The sequence below is a fragment of the Mus caroli genome, unplaced genomic scaffold (genome assembly GCF_978045245.1).
Source record: "Mus caroli unplaced genomic scaffold, Mus_caroli_1 scaffold_7, whole genome shotgun sequence".
In the NCBI taxonomy this organism is placed as follows: domain Eukaryota; kingdom Metazoa; phylum Chordata; class Mammalia; order Rodentia; family Muridae; genus Mus; species Mus caroli.
Window position 1 is genome coordinate 145746517 of NW_028227262.1, and position 22223 is coordinate 145768739.

At 39.5% G+C, this 22223-nt stretch overlaps 1 protein-coding gene across 1 annotated transcript in view; it reads right to left on the bottom strand.

Annotated features, from left to right (window-relative positions):
* Positions 1–22223, bottom strand: part of Vps50 (VPS50 subunit of EARP/GARPII complex) — a 106518-nt gene that overhangs the window by 10875 nt on the left and 73420 nt on the right. The window contains exons 18-23 of the mRNA XM_021164267.2: positions 19429–19605; positions 17268–17386; positions 14115–14221; positions 6446–6567; positions 3468–3548; positions 678–826 (exon numbers count right to left, since the gene is read on the bottom strand). Of these exons, the coding sequence (XP_021019926.1) occupies positions 678–826; positions 3468–3548; positions 6446–6567; positions 14115–14221; positions 17268–17386; positions 19429–19605 (755 nt within the window). The remainder of the gene's footprint in view (positions 1–677; positions 827–3467; positions 3549–6445; positions 6568–14114; positions 14222–17267; positions 17387–19428; positions 19606–22223) is intronic.

Consider the following 22223-nt stretch of genomic DNA (forward strand, 5'->3'; position numbering starts at 1 on the left):
TACATGACTGAATTGAATTAACTTGGGGTTTAGAAAGACCAGAAGACATTCTTGCTGATGCTCAAAATGAATTATTCTATGTAACAATAACAGTGGACTACAATTACCATGGATTCTACCAGGAAGCAGAAATATATTACTCAGTTTACTTAACAAGGATCATCTTGTTAACTATCTAAACTATCAAAACTAAACATATTCCCTTACTTTGATTTATATAATTAAAGCCAACCATAAGAAGCCAGGGGTGGTGCACACTGTAACCCCAGCAGTGGTCAGGCAGACAAGTGGATCACTGGGGCTCACTATTCACCCAATTTATCATACTTGGCAATCTCTAGGCCAATGAGAGATCCTGTCTCAAAAACCAGCTCAACAGCATCAGAGGAATGATATCCAAGGTAGTTCTCTGGCTCATATATACAAAGACATACGCCTGCACAAACGTGAGCTCTCCCAAACATATGAACACACATACACATACGCACAGACACATGGAACCATGCAACTAAAAAAATCAATTAGTAATCCTTGCTAACATATATTTTGCATCAACATCTATGTGGTGCTTAGGAGGAGAAGGAGTATTATATAGCAAAAAGTGTAATTACACAATGCTTACTTTTCATAATTTTCCTTAAATATTTATGGCAAAGCAACTGTTTTCAACAACTTACAAGGATTCTGTGGCTACCACTCTCTCTGCCAACCCATACAATGTATCCCCAGATGTCAAAATCACTAGCTGATTGAGGTGTGGGCTGGGTACCTTCTCCTTTCTTTCCTCGGCTGCTGTGAGAGTGGCAGTTGGATCAGCTGAGCCCTCCTGGAAAGACAGCATACACACACCTGAAACAGCAAGTCTAACAGTAAAGAGGTCAGACTGACCGCGGTGCTACATAATACAATGAACCCTCAGGCACAGGCACAGTTCTCACACACTTAGCTTCAGCCCTTCTTTCTTGCTTTTATGCTTTGCAACTATTGGAATTTTCCTTTTTATGCTAAATTAAGATAATTCTGTATGTTACCTAATAGAACATGCTACCATATGTACACAACATAAAGTTACTCAACACAGGAAATCTTCAGTAACTGGCAACTGTTCATAGAGCAATGTCTCCCAAAAACTGGAAGGCGAAGGTCTGATCTTTGAGAATTACTGATGAAATAGCGATATATGGCTCAATTAATTATTTCACAACCAAAACTGTAACCCAAGTAATCTGGTATACTCTCAAGAAGGCAGGACTAGAACGCAGTTATAAACTTAAAGAAAAATAACAGCTCTGTAAGAGAACAAAGACGGTCTGTGTGAATCTAGGTGAGAGATGGCCATGGATCCACTGCAGTCCTTGGCACTGGCCAGGAGACACTGAATCATATAAACAACGATGTAGCCAACATGAACATAACACTTAAAGCTGGGACATGTTTAGAAAAAAGTGCTCAAAATAGGAAACAAGAAAGGAAGGCATGTTACTTTTGAACATACAGCTGTAAATTTGACAAATTCACCACTCTAGGACACAAATTAATTCAGTTATCACCATAAGAGTTAGACAAAGCCAGGCGTGGTGGCGCACGCCTTTAATCCCAGCACTTGGGAGGCAGAGACAGGTGGATTTCTGAGTTCGAAGCCAGCCTTGTCTACAAAGTGAGTTCCAGGACAGCCAGGGCTACACAGAGAAACTCTGTCTGGAAAAACCATAAAAAAAAAAAAAGAGAGAGACAAATGTCATGGGCATTTCATTGGCAAGAAGATGAGTAACGGCATGTTTATCACGATTTACTTGGTGTATGATCTCTTATATGCCTGTGGCAAAACCTGAAGTATAAATCCATGCCTTAAAGGTCAAGTTCAAAACTCTGGTTTAACAATTCTAGTCTAGTAACCTGTAGAAATAATGGAGAAATGCCAGAATGATTTTAATGATGAAGCTCTACCCAGCACTCTTGAAGCATTCTGTCAGAAAAAGAGAAGAACTTCAGCTGAGTTCTAAGCTCAACACAGAATAAGATCTGATGGTCAGAGTCATCCCCAGGCAAAGAGAATGCATAACGAAACATGGAAAATGGTTAAAGTGGCAAAAGCTGATAGATTCTTTAAAAACAAAGGCAGGCAGGTCAAAGGGAAGGAAGGAAAGAAATGCTGGGTCCAAAACGGAGCCATTATCTGAGACAAAGATAAAGGATTAATAAACATCAAACCCTAAGAGGTCAGATTAAATCAGAATACAAGGACTCTTGCACACTATGGACATTTCTGGAGATGTCTATATGCCAATAAAGGCAGTGGGACAGCTGTGCTGTCAACTCTCCATACCCACAGGTCTGTGTCTGTGTTTTGCCAACCAGAATTCAAAATTACTTGAGGTGTAGGGCACACATCTGTACTGAATATGTCATTACTTCTAAAGGACATAGCATATTACCATTTATAAAACACTGACGTTGTGTTAGGTATGCATGTACTGTATAGATGACGTGCAAGACACAGCTATGTGTAGTTTATATACAAATGTAATGCTACTATTTTTACACAAGGGAGGTGAATGCAGGTGCTAAATGTGATCCTGGAACCAATGGCCTGCAAATGCTGCAGGCCATAGATGTGCAGTACCAGATGAACCCAAAGAGATGGGTGCAACTTATTTTTTCTGCCGTAGCAGTGCCATCTGAGACAGCAACATTCAGTCACACCATCAGTGCTCACAGGTCTCCCCTGTAGCCATCACAGCATTCATCAGGACCCAGCAGGGTATCACATACTCTACAGAAAGCATTTGTCTAACTGCCTCTCCACTAAACAGAACACACACTTTAGAGCAAAAGATAATGATTGCTACTTTTATTCACTGCCAAAAGTTTTGTACACTAAGAAGTCACAGAATATTATATAACAATTATTTCAGTTTTTCTGTCTTTTCCATTTTCTCTTACTATTTCATCCTTTATTTCTGAGAGTCTCGCTGTTTATAGCCCATGTGGTCCTTGAGCTCTCAATCCTTCTCAATCACTCTCTCCAAGGACTGGGATCAGAGGCATGTATCACCATACCCAGTCATTACTTCTTAAAAGATGTATCATCATTGCATTGTTGTATAATCTTAAACCATGCATTTTATCATCTGACACACCAGTCAAAACCTAGGAGTTCCTGCTACAAAAAAAAAAAAAAAAGCAACCCCCGAAACAAAACAAACAAACAACACCCCCCCCCACATGCAAACTTTGCTCTTGAATTTCAAAGTGATTATAAAGTGATGTAAGACACTTTCTGAACACAGATCTTCAGTGGCCAATTGCAGATACATGGAGGCTATTAGCAATAGGTTCTTACTTCCTGTATGAACGTGATGTAACTAAAGGGCTCAGACACGTCATATGTGTGTATTTATATGCAGTTGGTTTGTGACTATTTGTTTCACATAACTCAAGTAAATTAATTACAACTGGTTACTTACCAGGTCAATAAGGCTTTCTTGAATTCTGTTTAGAGTTGTTTTTAGTCTGCTACTACTAAGGCCAAGTCCTGTTGATTCCAACTGAAAAGAAAGCAAACATTACACAGCTCTTCAGATGCTGTTGCAGAAGAGCTGAAGTAGTAATGAGCTTAATAGTTCAGATGCTTAGTGTCCGCAGGCCTCCGAACTGCATTTAAAATACCAACACAACAACATCATTCATCATCATCATATCATTATATCAGCAGCAGCAGCACCATCACCAACATCATCACCATCCACAAACCAGTCACATCTTAGTCCAAAAGGAAACAACAAACTATTCATGAGTCCTTGAAGGTCAGGGCAACATCTAAAAAAGGAGTTTGTCAATTATCAGGGCAGAGTTCATCAGAATTTCTTTCCTGCAAGTTACATCTTTAGTTACAAAAGTTAAGATTCCTAAAGATGGTTCACTTTGGTGTACATTATCTGCTATGCTTACATATTTAAGCAGAAAATGAAGTGTTACTATGTTTTTCCATACATGAATTAAAGAAAGCGTATTGGCACTTGACATAAAATCTCTTGGGCACACTGAACATTTCTTAGCACTCAATTCTATTCATTAGAAAACAAAGTCAAAGTATTTACAAAAGCCAACATACAGCACATAAATGAGAAAGCTTGAGTGTTAAAACATGAAAAGTTAGTCAGCCCCTTGTATAGTAATTCAATAGATGAAATCAATTTGACAGGGAAATGACAGTAAATATATATAGTACTTGGAAAAAAGTTAAATTACCTGCTGTGAACCAAGAAACTTAAAATGATATTAGTAGTAAATTTTAAAATAAAGCCTCACTAACACTGAGTGTGTGATTGAACTGACACACGAACAATCATGGACCCATATTTATTCTTGCTTTCTTCCTACCCAAGGCACAAATAGAAAGGCTCAAACTAAACTGACACACGGGAAAGCATGAGCTAACTGATTTCTCTAGACTTTGCACTTCATTAACTCACCTCTCCCCTTATGTAATTTATAGGAAGCTAAATCAATCAACTCTAAGTGTGTGACGTTCAGTAGTTTTTCTGATCTTTCAGCCAACCCCACTTAACTAAGATGCAAAGTTCCTTCCACTTGAAGCTGCCCCTGCACCTCAGGCACTTAACACTCCCACCCTTAGCCTCTCTCACCTCCCTGCACCACGGCAGTTTGTGTTTTCCTAGAATTTCACATAAACAGAATCAATTCAATTCTATTCTTGTTGACTCTTTAAAAGCATAGCATGCCTTTAGGATCTGTCTGTGGTAGACACTGAGCATTTTGTGTTGCTTAGTTCTATATACAGTGTGGACATGACACAATCTCCAACTAAACATCTGAGTGACACTTGAGTCTCTGCATTCTACCACCATGAGCCTTCTAGTCTTTATCTGACTACTACATTTATTTTTATTTTCTTGGGTAAATATCTAAAGGTGAAATTTCTGAGTCACATAATACATATAATTATAATTTTATGTTACCACCATGACACTAGCTATGCCGTTTTCTTTTCTTTGAATTCTGGTTGTTTCATGCAGTAAGAGTGTATTTCTGCACACCACCCCCAACCCCATCAGTATGGTTAGCATCCTGAAAAGTTCCAAACATTATAAGAACAAGCTTTTGGTTTCATGGAATTCTGTCCTCTTGCTTGATACCAGTTTTTCCTTACTATTTACCTCTTTCGTTTTTGGGGTGTGTGTGTGTGAATTTGTACTTTTTATTTACTCTCCTCCTTCTTTTCATTTTGCTGTTGACACTGAAGGGTAGACACTTCCCCCAAAGCCCAATCAAGGTGCAGCACAACATGTAATACGTGTGCTTTCACCACCACTCACAAGCTTTTCTGATTCTCTTGTAATTTCTTCTTTGAACCAAGAAGACCATTTAATTTCCAAATACCTGGAATTTTCCTAGCTATCTTATTGTTACTAATTTCCAACACAATTAGATTGTTGTGTCACTAGATTATACTTGTGTAGTACTGAAGTCTTTAAAAACTTTTGGGATGCGCTTTGAGGTCCAGGTATGAAGAACCAAGTTTTCATCTGGTATATTACCCTTTAGTCGGGACACTTCTCTGAGGAAATGCTCTTAACTGCTAAGCCATTGCCCTAGCCACCAGTTTCTAAATTCTTACTGATGCTAAGTACACACTTGGAAGTAACAAATTCTGGGGCAACAATCTGTTTATACTTTGTTTCTGGCTGTACTGGTATTCTTTCCATAAAACATTCCAGAATTTGAGACCTGTGTATTAACAGGTTATGATCTTAAAATACTTGTGATCAGAACAAAGATACAAATATTACTAGAAACTATGTAAGTATTAGAGTTTACACATTTGCAAAAGGAAAATACTACTTTGAAAAGCTATTCCTATGAATGAAGGTCTACCCTCACACAGAGACCTTGTACAAATGCAGACAGGCTGTGGAAATCTTGCCAGCACAAAATGAGCCACTAATGCTGGTGCAGAAAGAGATAAGCTTAGTAAAACCTTGAAACACAAAAGGAAGTATAGTAAACAATTCTGAGGAAGGCAGATGGTTCAGTTAACAAAATTAATGACTTAATAAACATTTGTCATTATCTGCTAAGGTGGCAAGGCAATATTTTAAAAGTTCTCAATTATTATGCTTTAATTACACTTAGGTCCAGGCTTACATAAAGAAACCTGCACATTTTTCATTGCCAAAAAAGATAAAGGATAGAGAAAGCAATTTCACTTTTTCTGTCAAAGATCTGAACAATATGTAGTATGTTCATCATGTCAAAGCTAAAATTAATATATTAACAACACACTCAGCCAGAAGTCTGATGACAATTTCATGTCTGATGGATGATTCTCTAGTGTTATCCACTTATGCAGAATAAAACATTTACATTTGAGGAAACAAATACATTTTAAAAGAGATTTTTTTTTCCTCTAAAGTTTACTTACTGAATCATTCCTACCAAAAAAGGTATATATGGCATACAAGTAATAGTCAAAGAGCTGAGACATGAAATGGATCACATCGAAGGCGATTGGCTTAAGGATGTTCATCATCTGCATGTACTTTCCTGAAAGGAAAAGAAAACCCAAAGATAAGCTAGAAAACATTAAATTGTGTTACTCTATAATTATTAAAGGCAATAAGAATATTCCAGTCAGATATTTAAGTCGTGAAATGTGGCACTGCGCATTACATGGCCTGCATCTGTAGTACCTGGCAGGAACCAGAACAGGCCCAGCACTTTGCACTGCTCTACAAGGCAGCACACTGAATGCTCCTGCCACATTGCCCTACTTTTACCTGGCATTGCCTGCCTGTCAAATTCTTATCAGACTCCTTTACTGTTCTGCAGACAACACTGTACAAACACACAATCCATGTTCTGAGCGGTTCTTCTTAAAATAATCTGTTCAAAAATATTTAACTTCAATAAAGTTATATACTACTCACTTGCCAAAAAAGGACATTTTTAGAAGATCATATACACATAGCAAAAGTGAGAAAACTGAGTAAATTGAGCAAATAAACCCTGCACAATGAAAGTTGATGCCCATGTCCATTAGCCTTAGCCTTATGAATTCATGTGTCAAAGGCCCAGGACACTTATCACATATAAGAACATACATATAAGCTCAATACCCTCAAAGTACCAATGACATATAATTCTTACTTCTTCCCCTGATAAAATCCAATATCTTCTTCTCTTTTAAACATTTTCATAATTAATAGAAAATACCATTTACCAATTTATCTGATGGATAGATATGAGGAATGAGTAAAATTTTAAATATCAAGTAAACAATTCCGAGTACCTTGCTATGTTTCTTTTCTAACAAGAGCTACACACATAAAATAATCAAAATAGAGCTTTAAAATAAATGTGATAAAACCATCATCTTTGATGGAAACTATGGGGGAAGATGAAAGGTTCACAGCCATCAGTGACTACTCTAGAATCAAGATAGCATAGAAGGTGAGACACAGACTGAGAAGAGATTCCCATGAGACAAACTACTTAAGTCTATGTCCTCACCCACAGTCACAGCAGCAAGCACCAGCTGTCAGGCTTAACCACCTAATAAAAGCCACATTCTTAGGATTTCTCTCTTGTAAGCCAACAACAAAAACAAAACAAAGCAAAACACTAAATATGGGAAAGTAAGTTAATAACAACAGTTGACATTTTCTATTCCTGAGACATCTAGTTAAACGAGCAAAAATGCTATAGGAACCAGGGATTCTGCTTAAGTTCAAGAAACCCCTGAAAATCAGACCCTTAAATGACTTGACAAGGAAGAAAGAAAAAAGGAAGGAAGGAAGAGAAGGAAGGAGGGAGAAAGAAACAAAGACAGAAACAAAACAGAGGAAAGAAAGAAAGAAGATAAAGAGAACGAGAAAGAGAAAGAAAGAGAGAGAGAAAGAAAACAGATAGACACATACACAGAAAGAAGACAAAAAGAGAGCAAAGAAAAGGTTAACTATGACCATACATTGCATGGTTTTAAATATTCAACAAGAAAGTAAAATCAAGGATTAAAATGACTGGTAAGGTTTTTAAAAAAGACTGTTTAAATCCACATGAGAAAACTATTTCTCACCAACAAATTTCTTTTTTGATAAAGAAATGACCCTGATATAGCTGTTTCCTGTGAGGCTATGCCAGTGCCTGGCAAATACAGAAGTGGATGCTGACAGTCATCTATTGGATGGAACACAGGGTCCCCAGTGAAGGAACTAAAGAAAATACACAAGGAGCTAAAGGGGTCTGAAGCCCTATAGGAGGAACAACAATATGAACTAACCAGTGCCTCTCAGAGCTTGTGTCTCTAGTTGCATATGTAGCAGAGGATGGCCTAGTTGGCCATCAATGGTAGGAGAGGCCCTTGGTCTTTCGAAGATTCTATGCCCCAGTATAGGGGAATGCCAGGGCCAGGAAGTGGGAATGGGTGGGTTGAGGATCAAGGGGAGGTGGGAGGATATAGGGGATTTTCAGGGAGGAAACTAGGAAAGGGAATAGCATTTGAAATGTAAATGAAAAAAATCGAATAAAACACAAACAAATAACAAAAAAGAGTTCCTAAAAGAAAAAAAAAAAAAGCAATGCTCAGGCATGGGGCATAACCTTCTTGGCTCAATTTCAACACTGTGGTGCATACAAGGACCAGAAGCCAAGAGACATGCCCACTGCTGTTTTAACCTCAAACTTCAGTGCTGGTTAACAGTCCCCTCCTGCCCTCCCCTTCACACCATCTGACAGGGATTTCACACTGTGATTCTAGCCACTCCAGATCCATCAAAGTGCCTGACAGCACACTATCACTTTCTAGTTTAACGTTGGAGGCCAAAGGGATAAAAAAAAATACCCAAGGACTGATGTCTTATAAGCCCATCCAGAAATTCTCAGTGGACCTTAAAGAAAACCTCTGAGAAGCTTCGGGGGTCTCCTGGTTCTCTGCCTACGTCTTATAATGGTAAGCCAGTGCATTAACACATGCCTATTTCCTATTCCTAGTGTGATGAACCATGTCCTCTGCTCAAAGGGCTCCAACTTCAGTTCTCCACAGTCCTCTCTTGCCTTTATCTTCCTCATATCTCTAGCCAGACACCAGCCAATAACACCCTTTCATCCCTATACCTGCTCATTAGACAAATGGGAATACTAAGCTACTCTCAGGGTCACCTAGATAGCCCCTCTGGACAGGTATCCCCAGTGTCATATCTGGCAATCCCATTGAGCTTGAAAAAGTAAGATAGCAGCCTAAATGCCAGTTAGGGAGTCTTCAGAGGGGAGACAGATGAGAACAGGAGCAAGCACTGGACAGGGCAGCAGTTCCATGATGTTTTTGGTTCTCTGGCTAAGAGAGCCAGAAGACAGCTCTGTTTTCTCATCTCTCTCTAAATGAATACCCTGCTTGAGGCTCTATGTCACAGTAGGAATGGAAATTGTAACCCAGACTCTGTCTGGTAGACAGTTTTGGAAATGGATCTCCAGATTTTCATTAGAAATCGGTTATGTCTATTCCTCAGCCTCAGTTTATCTCCTAAGTGATTTTTCAGTGTTACCTCTTCATAAGGGAGAATATGTGATAGGCTTGATCACAGCTATTATGGAGGCCTAATTAAACTATTTCTCTAGCCTGAAAAGAGACTCAACATTTCAAGCCTCCCTAAACATAAATCCAAGTACGTAGCCACGGGACCCACTCAAAAAGGCAGGTTCACCATGGCCAGTGCTAAGAAGCTGGGGGAGAGTTAGTCTTGAATGAGGGATACACTCCTCCCTCCCAGGCTTCCTGCACAAGCCATAGCACAGCCCAACACGGGGCTTTAGGACTCTGCCTACCTTTCTGAACCCTGACTCTGAGAGAGGTAACTTTTCTTTTCCCTTTCTTCTGTTTTCCTTTTGGGTCTGGCCAGATCCTGTGTGTGTGAGTTCTTTGGTATTTTGGACTTTTTATTTTTACCCTTTCTGTAATAATGTGCCTTTCCACTCCGTGTAGCTCCCACCTCCCAGATGCATCAAATAAGAGTTTCAATTATTTAAGAAGGATAGACAGAAATTATAAAGAATTCATAAGACATCAAATAGTTACAGATGATACACAGCTTAGAAATCTCAGCTATTGGTATCATTTTAAGAAAGTTATAATTATGATGAACGGCTTGGGAAGGAACATGCTAAAGGAACTGCATAAAAGAAAGCAAGCGGAAATCTAAAGATATGGAGAAGCTTCTCGGGAACCTTGTTAAAGCAATCTTCACACCTCCAGCCCTGGGAAGAGGACATATCCAGAAGGACAAAAAAGCCAAATATCAGCATGGCCAGGACCTACAAACAGGAGACATGAAGCACTCTGCTTTGGCTAACTCCTCTATCCACAGCTCCTGTGTAGGTGAGGAAATGCACAGGGATTGGACGCACTTAGAGTGGAGCGAATGCCTGGAAACCACTGGAAAAGGGCTTCCCTAAGAGTTACAATTGTAAACATTAAGCTTTTACAGATGCTGGAGATCTACAAAAGGAAAACGTACTTGGCTGAGGGCTACACATAGATGCTGACACCTGTCTTGATTCTTATTTGTAGGAGCTTAAGTATCAAAGGGCACAAGCAAGAATAAAATCTGAACTACATCAATACATGTGTGCACATGCATATGTGTATGTACATGTATGTGTACATCTGCATATGTGAATGAAGCATATGCAAAGGTAAAATTGCCCAAAAACAAAGCAGAAAAGCTCAAAAGAAGAGTAAAACATTAAAATATAACTTTATTAATAGAAGAGTAGTAATAGGTATAAACGAGTTAATAAACAGAAGTATAGTTTAAACATATGAAAAGATGCTTGAACTCAAGCATATTGAATCCATTATCTGAATGATATGTCATTTAGCCTATTAGACATTCAGGCACGTCAGTATGTGATACACAGCACTGGAGACACTGAGAAGAGTCTCCCAGATTGTTGGCAGAGGGGCAAACTATCAAGCCTCTGCAGTTAAATCAAGAATGAGCGTCAAAAAAAAAAAAAAAAAAAAAGAAAAGAAAATCAAGCGTACATTCTCTAGTCCAGACAGAGTAAGCACTTATAAAATTGCATTTTCACGAGCAAAAAAAAAAATGATTTCTTCCAAGATACCTGCTGTGCCCTTCGTTGTCATGTCATGTCAAATGAGACGACAGATGTTCAAAGTCAGAAGCTGAGAAGTCGGTAAGCTGAGCCACACATATGTGCACATCAGGAGCACGAAGGAGAGCGACAGTGGAACCCACTGCGATGGACCACACCTAGGGCATTTCAGTGACAGAGGAACCCACTGCAATGGACCACACCTAGTCCATTTTCAGCGGAACCTCATGTTACATGAACAATGGGGAAAAGGCATGCTACAAAACACTAGGCACAGTATGAGCTAGTCTTGAAACCAAAGCAAAAACAATCAAGAGAGGAGGTACACACTAAACATTCTTGGAAATGCACACTAGCACTTAAAACAAACCCCCCCCCCCCAAACCAGGAGAAAGTGGGTGCTTTCTCTAAGGAAGGGGACCTGGACTGCAAAGTATTTAAGCTTGAAGGCATCTTAATTTTAAACCACTTTTACACATTATCTTTCAAGTGAAAATCTTCAGTAGTCAAATGGATGAGCAAAGATGCTGGTGACAAAGAATGTCAGTGCAGGGCTGGATCACAGTCCATTGTTCTCACCCCACACTACCCACACCACAGCCACAGTCTGCCTCAATGTCTCTCAGACCAATGGATTCTGCCTTCATGCTAACTGCAGAGGTGTTACTGTGTATTCTGTTGTTAGTATAGATTCTGCCAACATATCTCCTGCCCTTCAAATCTGTCCACCATGTAAGTAAAAGCTGCCTCAAGGAGCAGACCCATGAGTGCCAAAGCTATGTCCAGTGAGACAGACATGATTCATCCCTAAAAGCTTCTCACAAGAACACATGCCTTTCTGCTCACAGGGCTTGTACTGCCATTTCTCCTCTGCATCAGTGGGCATTGTACCTAGCCTATGATACAGGGAGCCTCACTAACTTTTCTTCTCTTATTTATACACGGAGAAGTACTGCCTTTGCCAGCTTGGAGTCTTCGAGCATTCAGCAGTTAAAGACAATCCCTACCTTCTGCCCCTGGCCTCGAGTGGCTCTCTTCAAATCCTATTTTAAGTATATGCACAAACTAAGATGGGGTGGGGGCAATGGAATTCTTTAATAGACACAGAAGAATACCTATCTTTTTCAATTTCCTACACCAACCAAGAAGGTTAGGACTGTGTTTGCTGCTTGGATTTAACAGGAAACATATTAGCCTGTTATATTTTATGAATGAATTATATGTATTTATGTTATATGCATATTTTATATGTGTGTATATATAGTATTATATATACTGTAGTATACTACATATAAACACACACATAGCCTCCCCTGTTTTCTTTTACTGTAATAAATCCTTTAGAATAAAATACAGTATGACTCCTCTAGCTACTTTAACTAGGTATGACTAAAAACAACCACTTATATTTGACTGCCAGCTGCAGTGTTCTCATTACCTGTGTCCCCATCCCCAGAGTATTATGTACCTACACTATGACAACAGCACCACCCACTTTTCTGCCACTGACAGGCCAAAAGCTGTCTCTAGTTTAACCTTCAGTAAAACCAGACAAACTATCTTAAGTAGTATATTCAAAGGTGTTAAGAAAGATAACAAGGTTCCTACAAAGTTTAGGTCATCAATCACTGAAGACCACAGGGGTGAGGGTTAAGTGGGCTTGAGTGGGAGGCATGAAGAAGACTGAAGACTGACAGAAAACTACCTTCACAGGTCTGAACAGTGACCATGATAATACTGGAGGACAAAAATCACACATCTATGCTTTATCTTCTAGGCAGAGTATCTAAAGGACCTGATTCAACACAGGAAAGAGATTTTTAGCAATTAGATCAGTCTAATAGTCGACTAAGTAGCCTTGTGATATAATGTGCTCTGAGTGTCTGTGAGTCAGGAAGCAAGGGCTTGCTTGACAGGCACTATATATTACGGGCACTACTGAAAGAAAATCTCATTCTGTGGGCTTCCACCAGACAACCTCTCAGACCTGTCCAATTCTGAGTCTGCAAATTCGAAAGAGTTATTCTGTTACTTCTCCTGGATAAAAGAAGAAAAGCTAATTACCCTGATAATAATTAGCCACAGAATAGCTTTTTAGAATCTTGTCTTTTTTTCTGGGGCATGAAAATGTATACCTTTTCTTCTCAGGTCAATATGACAGGTTCTCTATGGTAGGACTAAAGCATTTTGTACATCTTATCATGTTCATTAATGATATTTGGAAATTATCTTAAATAGCACAGATCTATTTCATCAGATCCGAGGTTGTTAAAACAAGGCAGTAGATAAAAGGCACCTTCAAAAATAGAATATAGAGATTCTTGTAGCCAACTGCTAAACTCCCTGATTGGTGTAGACAGCACTGTGAGAGAAATCTCAAACTTACCTGTTGAATGTATGGCCCTATGTGAAATATGAAGTCTGACAGAATGCAAGATGTTGAAATACCCACATTAAAAATTGATATGCCCCTGGAGCTGTATCTCTAGGATGGCATTTGTCACTGGTGGCCTATGGTGACATCTGTAAAGGTCTCATCTGAGACACTTCCTACAATGGGAACATTTTCTTTGTGAAACCTTCCTGTCTGAGAAGAACAGAATCTCTGTTCACTCTGTGTATCTGGCAGGAAGGCTGGGAAGCTCTATGAGGCAATTAAACTGAAAAATATTGTGCTGTGAGATTGGCACTATTACCGTTACACACAGACCTCTCACTCAGTCACCTGCAATGCTTCAGACAAATTAGAAGAGATGATACTAAGCAGCTAAGTGAAAAAGTGGGACCAACATTACTATCTGATTACTGCTGTTCCGTGCGTTATAAGGTGAGAAGCACTGATGTGAAAAAGTATTAAATCCTTCACTCCTGTGAACATGAAATAATCACACAAAGAAATTTAAGTAAAAATAATTTGGTAACTAAAATAAACTAATGTAACTAATGTGATATTTAAGAAACAGCAAGGCACAGCTACTCACCAACAAGCCTTATTACATTCAGTGTTGTGTTGGTTAAGATGGGTGCATTCACTTTATTTAGACTGTAATCCGACTTCTTCCTGCTCTTAAGGGTCTCTCGTGAAACACTTCACATAGAAAACAAAGGAGAAGCACCGTTAGACTGCAGTCTAATTACCAGGAAGTTACTCAGATTATCAGCTAGCTCCCACTCACTACAAATTATTTCTGAAATCCTATGCATATGTGAACTCAGAGCCCAGAGAGAGGAGAAATAATGCAGAAACGAAGTTCTAGAAATGTATTTGTTCATAGGCACTTTTAATACATCACCGGGAGTTCTTGCTAACATTTCTCTCTCTTTAATGCACTCAGTTTTCACTTCTCCCAGTCTTCGTCATTCTAGTCTGCTTACATCCGTGTTTTCCACTTCACTCAGGTATTTACTGCTCTCCTCTTTCTTTAAGTTCCTCAGTTGCTAGGTTTTTCACTCCTGGGATACTCTGATGAAGTAATTGTTCTTTCAAGTTCTGGGTCCTAGGGCTCATCTAGATTATCCCAGTTGGAGAACATTCCTAGAGGGCTAGTGGCTAGTGTTTTGGTGAGTCCCCTGGGCAGATAAGCTGCTTTTCCTGTCTGCCTGATGTGAGCGGCTGAGCCAGGGCAGGAGCTATGAGCCAGGTCTGGGGGTGGCAAGCATTCTACAATCTATAACACTTCTGAAACAAGGTTTTCCTATGGAAGCTGTACATGTAGGAACAAATGTATCAGATCTACAGGTTCCAGAAACTTATGAAAAAACAAAAACCCTCTATGGAACTGGGACTAAGAGAAGACGTGATGTCTGAGGATGGGGTGAGGAGGTGACACTGACTCAAAGGAGAAGCATAACTTAGTGGAAGAGCATTTTAAAACGTGATAGAGGAGGATGAATACAATCAGAATAGATGAATGGCATTCTCAGAAAGTTAGTAAAAATATTTTGAAAAGGGTGTGGAGAAAGGGGCTCTATTACATGCCAGGCAGAGAAAACAGTCTCCTGAGAGATGACTGGAACTTGATTACGCTGCCACATACAATACAGAGGCAGAGGACAAGGCCAGAAGAGGTAAGCATACTCTAGCTCAGCTACAACATCAAGCCTGACGAGCACTGGAGCTTGCTAATGCAACGGTGAACCAATCAAAGCCTAACCCAGAAAAACACCATGGCACTGAAGTAAACTTATAGCTAAGAAAAAGGAAAATCTAAGTTTGTAAGAGCAGCCACTACTTTACATGTCCACTTCAGTTAAAAACAGAGCTTTCCTTTTAGCCAAAGGATTTCCTAAACATATCCAATGCATAAATTCAGCAAAAGTATCCCATTTAGCTCAAAGACTGGTTAATATCGTACATATATAAAATCCAATAAAATCAAACCTCCCCAATCAAAATAGCTACAACTATATGGATAACTCACTATTAGGGAAAGAATTATGACAGAATTCTAAGTAAATCAATTATTAACTAGGTGTAATATACTTAAATCTAGCATTTAGTGTGTGTGAATGTGTGTATGTATTAACTAAAAGTATCCAAAATAAATTTAGTTCAATATAAAAATCAGGCTCATTGAACTGGATAAAGGTGACAAAATTTTAAGAAAATTATAGTTTGAAGAGTAAAGATTATCATAAAACAAAACTTAATTACTAGCAAGAAACTAGAAAATCAAACACACACTCTGAAAGATTAGAAAATTAGAAGAGACGCTGTATTTAACAGATCTGTACAAAAATGCCTGAACACTCTTTGACTGGGCTCAGTGTTTGCATGAGATGATAATGTAACTTTTAAGATTTGAAAAAAGACAGGGCAATTATGGCACATGCCTTTAACCCCAGAACTCAAGTGGCAGAGGTAGGCAGATCTCTGAGTTTGAGGCCAACCTGGTCTACAGAGTAAGTTCTAGAACAGTCAAGGATATACAGAGAATCCCTGTCTCAGACCTTCTCCTACCCCCCCCCCCCACCGCCCCCAAAGACATATTTGAAAAGAGATTAGCTTGTAATTGTAGTTTTTTTATTCTTTAATTAGATTTCTTTCTAGGGTTGGGGATTGGGGTGGCAGTGGTGTGAGTGCCCAGGTACATGTGTGGTGGTCAGAGGACAATGACAGGACCTGGTTCTTTTCTACTAGGTGGAACCTGTGCTTAGACTCAGGTCACCATGCCTGGGGACTAGTGTTCCTCACTAACCCATCTCACCAGATCATGTTATTGTTATGTTTATAAATAAGTGAGACTATGAGTGGAAAAAAAATCGGATACGACCCTCTGCTAGATGAAGAGATAAGGGTAATTAATTAACGGCTGCTAAGAGAGGGAAATTAGTCTACTGTTGTCAGACAATCCTAATCCCAGATAATCAAATCCTAAGTGGTCAGCCCTAAATCCATTATCAATGATCAATCAATGGACGGAACATTCTCATTCATTCATATTCTCCCTCCCTCCCTCTCTCATAATGAAAGAAGAGGCCATGAGTCTGAGAGGAAGTGCAGAGAGGTATGAGGAGAGTTAGAGAGGGAAGAGGTTGAGCTGGAAATGGCGTAAATGTAGTAACTCATGAAATTCTCAATAAAAAACAACAACAAAAAATAGAATCTTGCAAAAAAACAATGTCAATGATAAATTTGCATAACCATGTCATAATGAAAGTTATTATCCTATGCATTGAACATATGTGAAAAAAGAAAGTAGTCCCTCGGTATCTGTCATGGAAAGTGTTGTAGGGGACAGAAGAATTCACAAAACCATTGACTGAATGAACAAAATTTAGAATAATTTTTATAATATCAAATACTATATAAGTCGAAAGAAAAGATATATTTAAGCCAGTTTAGGTGAGGAGAATCAACTAAAATCTCTGACACGATAACAGTCCAATTCCATTAAATAAACTGATGTGTGAAACACCTAGTGAGGCTTTCTTTAACTCAAGTACTTTCATGGAAGTGTTTTATTATTTTTTCCTGAAAGTTCTGTTACGGGAAAAACCTGCATGCTAAAGTCTTTCAGAAATCATTTTCTAATGTACGTTAACTGCTGCCATACTTTAAATTTTTAATTTAAATTTGTTCTTTCTTAACCTTCAAAGGAGCCTAAAAACCACCCATCCAGGGCAGTAGTTACCTCTTCACGGGCACGTCGCCGGTCTGCTCGTCCACGTAATCCCGCTTCAGTTCCTCAGGAACGTCGCTGTCACTGTCATAGTCCTGGTAGGCACTCTTCTCCTGCTCGTCAGATTCATACTGAGGAAAACACGGCAGGATATGCAACATGGGGCACACCAGGTCTCACACAAAAACGTACTTGACTTTTAATAAATGGCTAAAGGAAAGTTCTTAATTTAGCTTGCATTTTAGCAGGAAACTCTCCTTTCATTTTCTTTTTCATCCTACTTTATTTAACTAGCCCAAAAGAAAGAAAAATTAAAATATCATTTATGTATCAGGTACTTGTAAATGAAATACTCACAACCACGACTAATACTTCACTGGGCCTCAAAGAAGGAACAGTGTGTTTTAAGATCTTCCAGTGGCTTTATAATATTTACTTTCAAGCTGTTAACTCTTTCCAAGGCTGAGGATTCAATTCTATCTCCAGTGCTCCTACTTCAGCTCATGGATACACTCAGTACACATTGGCCTCTGGAGAGGCTCCTTCCTGGCTTCCTTCCTACCATCTTCCTTGCCCTGTAGCACTATGGACTGATGCCAGCAGAACAAGGGCAGTGCAAAGCAAGGGGAGAGTGGTACCAGCGCTGTCCTCATCCCGTCAGACTCGGCCATGACTAAATACTGGCTAGCATTCTGCATTTCTGACCACAGATTGTTCCCTGTTAAGTCAACCCTATATTCAGCAGAGGAGAAAAACGTGGTATCAAATGGAAAGAAATATGTGCCCCAAAGTCAACTACTTACTGTTTATTACTGAGGTCCAGCATCAGGCCTTACTCAAGACACAGACCCAGATGCTCAAGGACTTAAGGCTATATATCTGCAAAGATTAGACTCTGCACTAATAATAAGAAGAAATAGCATGGCAGTTCCCTGTATACAGATGTTCAGACAAGAATTCTTCTTAGGAGGCAGAAGCAGGTAGATATCTGTAAGTTTGAGGCCAGCTTAGTCTTTTACATAGTGTGGTCAACTAGGGCCACATAGAAAAACCTGTCTCAAAAATCTGCCCAAAATAGGTTACAAAACTAAAATAGAAAAATAAAAGAAATAAATGTTCTCAGACCTTAAACAATTCTTATTTGGTTTCATCAACTCTATAGTAGGTTCATTTAGAAATTATGGAGAACAACTGGACATACCAAGTTATATCCTGGGCCAAAGGATGATGTTGCTACAAAAGACTCCGAGGCAGGCATTGCAAATATGGGCAGACCAGGAGCACAGATGTAAAATAACTTGTCAAGATCCACACAGCGAATGAACTGAAGGGATGTTACTGCACTGAAATTCTACCCGCCAACTAAACAGTACCTATATTTAATATCATTTCAAGCTGCTTGAAGGGTTGCTAAATGATCACAATTCTCTAAATCCCTTCTCTAAAATTCCTGCCAGGCAACAAGGCACAAACTTTGTGTTTGTTTGAACAGGAATGGCCCCACAGGTTCCGGTATTTAAATACTCAGTCATCAGGAGTGGCACCACTTGGGAGGAATTAGGAAGTGTGACCTTACTGGAGGAAATGTGTCACTAGGGGTGGGCTTAAGCGCAAGTCGGGCCCAGTGTCTCTCTCTCCTGCCTGAGTTCCAGAGGTAGAACTCTCAGCTCTTCTCTAGCACCATATCTACCTTCGTGGCACCATGCTCCTCACCAAGACATAACCACCCTCTAAAGCTGCAATCCAGCCCCAACTAAACACATTGTTTTACAGGAGTTGCCATGGTCATGGTGTCTTTTCACGCAACAGAACACTGACTCTCAGAAGAAAGAACATGGAAAAAAAATTCTGACTTGGTTACTCAGGAGTGCAGTCAGGACAAAAGCCTGGGTGCACTATTCCCTCAGCTGTCTGCTAGTCACCTGAATAGTCCATGGAGATAGACTACCAGCAGGTAAATACACTGATAAGAATATTACACAAACAGGGACAGCATTGTGAATAAGCACACTGTAGAGTCATTATCTCACAAGACATTCTATAGGGACACAACATATAGCAAGAATGTAAGTGGTTAACAGATAAGCAATCCAGCAAACTAACAACTCACTTCAGAACACTTAAAGAGAAAACTCACTTCTGTCTCAAGAAGTATATTAAAAATATCACATACCCCATTAGAGGCTAAGACATCTTCAGTTTCTTCATCTTTGTGGTCAGCTTGTATTTCAAATGGATTCCCACCACTGCAGTACTGCTCAAACAAAGTCACAGGCTTTGAAGAAGTTGCCGACTGCTGCTTACTAGGTGAAACTGACGGGGAGCGAGACTGTTCCAGGAATTTAAACTCCTAACATTCAGAAAGGACCAAGGGGCTGTTAGAAAAGTAACAAAACCCGAGCACACAAACATATCCATGAAATGTAAATGTAGAGCTAGAAGTGGGGAGGGGAGCATGATCTTCGCGATCTTCAAGACCTTTATATCTTGCAAGGTGTCTGAGATCGCAATCTTGGGAAGGCATAACTGTTCTAAAAGACAACTCAGTCAACAGTATTACTTAAGTCAGAACGGCCTCGCCAAGCAACGCTGGCCTTCCCTAAAGGGAAGGCAGAGACACATTTTGAAATGACAAGAAATCTGAATGGCACAGCAGCAGGAACCCTGGGAAGACACTTGTAACCCACAATAACATTTCACAAGAGCACCTGCTGGGGCACTCTTGCCTCCTCACGCTTGGACCATGTAAGCCATTCTTACAGGGAAAGTATCAGGTGCCAATCTAACCTTACTATGTCAGTATCTGTAACTATAGACCCAGAAGCTAAGAGTACTAAACTACCTTTGGGTCATGTGTCTTCTGCTCCTAGACTGCTATATTCAAACTACTATAAAATGCCACCTGCCTTCTCTTTAAATACTTAAATTTCCTCATCTTTAAAAGTAAAGAAATCATCTAGATTGGAGAAATAAAAAATGATGAAGCTAAAAAGATGCAAGCCTGACCCAAATCCTCCGTTACAGAATGAGGAAATGCAGCAGGCTGGGGAGGCTGGGTGCCAAGCTCCAGGTGGCAGCTTACTGGAAAAAAAGATCCAAATGATCCCCAACCTCCCCTAAAGCACAAACCTTCTGACTGGACAGCTTGCCACAAAAAGAATCCCTTTTTATACCTAACAATAGTAATGCTAGTCTTAGAAGGTCCAAGGGCAATGTCTTAAATTTCTACCATGTACACTGAAATCTTTACTCCATCATTACACTGTGTCTCCGTCTCAGCTAGTTCTCTTTCTAAATTTCAACTACATGTTAAGTCACATCTAACATGATGCCTGAAAATCATGATATTATTTTTATAAATCTAGACAAGTGTTTGATATAACAACATGATTTTTTAAATAAATTTTCGAGAATACATATGAATTAAGTTATAAATAGTTTTCAAGGCAGCCATTTCAAGAAAAAAGATAAGGCTTGCTTAGATGGAAACAACATGTTTCTATTGAATGTTCTCTTACTATCATACCAAGTATACATTAAAACATGCATGATCTGGAAAGAACCCAGATGTCCTTCAACAGAGGAATGGATACGGAAAATGTGGTACATTTACACAATGGAGTGCTACTCAGCTATTAAAAGTGATGAATTCATGAAGTTCTTTGGCAAATGGATGGAACTAGAAAATACATCCTGAGTGAGGTAACCCAATCACAAAAGAACACACAAGGTATGCACTCATTGATAAGTAGATATTAGCCCAGAAGTTTGAAATACTTAAGATACAATTCACAGACCACATGAAGCTCAAGAAGAAGGAAGACCACAGTGTGGATGAAGAGGGAACAAAATACCCATGGGAGGAGATACAGAGACTAAATTTGGAGCAGAGATGGAAGAAAAGGCCATCCAATGACTGTCCCACCTGGGGTCCATCCCATATACAGTCACCAAACCCAGACACTATTGTGGATGCCAACAAGTGCTTGCTGATAGGAGCCTGATATAGCTGTATCTTGAGAGGCTCTGCCAGTGTCTGACAAATACAGAAGTGGATGCTCACAGCCATCCATTGGACTAAGCACAGGGTCCCCAATGGAGGAGCTAGAGAAAGGACCCAAGGAGCTGAAGGGGTTTGCAGCCCCATAGGAGGAACAACAATATGAACCAACCAGTATCCCTGGAGCTCCCAAGGACTATACCACCAAACAAAGAGTACACATGGAGGAACTCAAGGCTCTAGCCGCATATGTAGCAGAGGATGGCCTTGTGGGACATCAATGAAGAGGAGAGGCTTTTGGTCTTGATCCCCCAGTGTAGGCGAATGCCAGGAAAGGGAAGCACAAGTGGGTGGGTTAGTGTGTGTGTGTGTGTGTGTGTGTGTGGGGGGGGGGGTGATGGGATGGGAGGTTTCGGAGGGAAAATGAAGGGGATAAAATTTGAAATGTAAATGAAGAAAATATCTAGTACTACTAATAAAAAAGAATTAAATTAAAATTTAAAAACCATGCATGATCAATCCATTCATGATCAATCTGTTAACAAAATTATTTACATACAGCAAAATTAATGTTAAAACTTAAAATTCTAAATGTTAAGGATTATAACTATTTTAGAACTCATAGATTCTGCTAATTTAATGTTATTTCATTATTGCCAATTAAAATTTATGTTAGTTTTGCTGTCCTTGAGCATGTACTGATTACCACTGTTAGTGTTCTTACTGCTGCCATATTAGGAAAGCACTATGATAGAACTATATGAATCCACCTAACATAAAGACAGTATGTCTACTCAAAGAAAATGTAGGGCTGCAAAGATGGCTCAGCTGTTAAGAGCACTAGCTGCTCTTCCAGAGGACCCAGGTTCAAGTCCCAGCACCCATAAGTCAGCTAACCATCACCTCTAACTCCAGATTCAGTGGAGTCCATGTTGTCATTTGGCTGCCCACAAGCACTGCACACATGT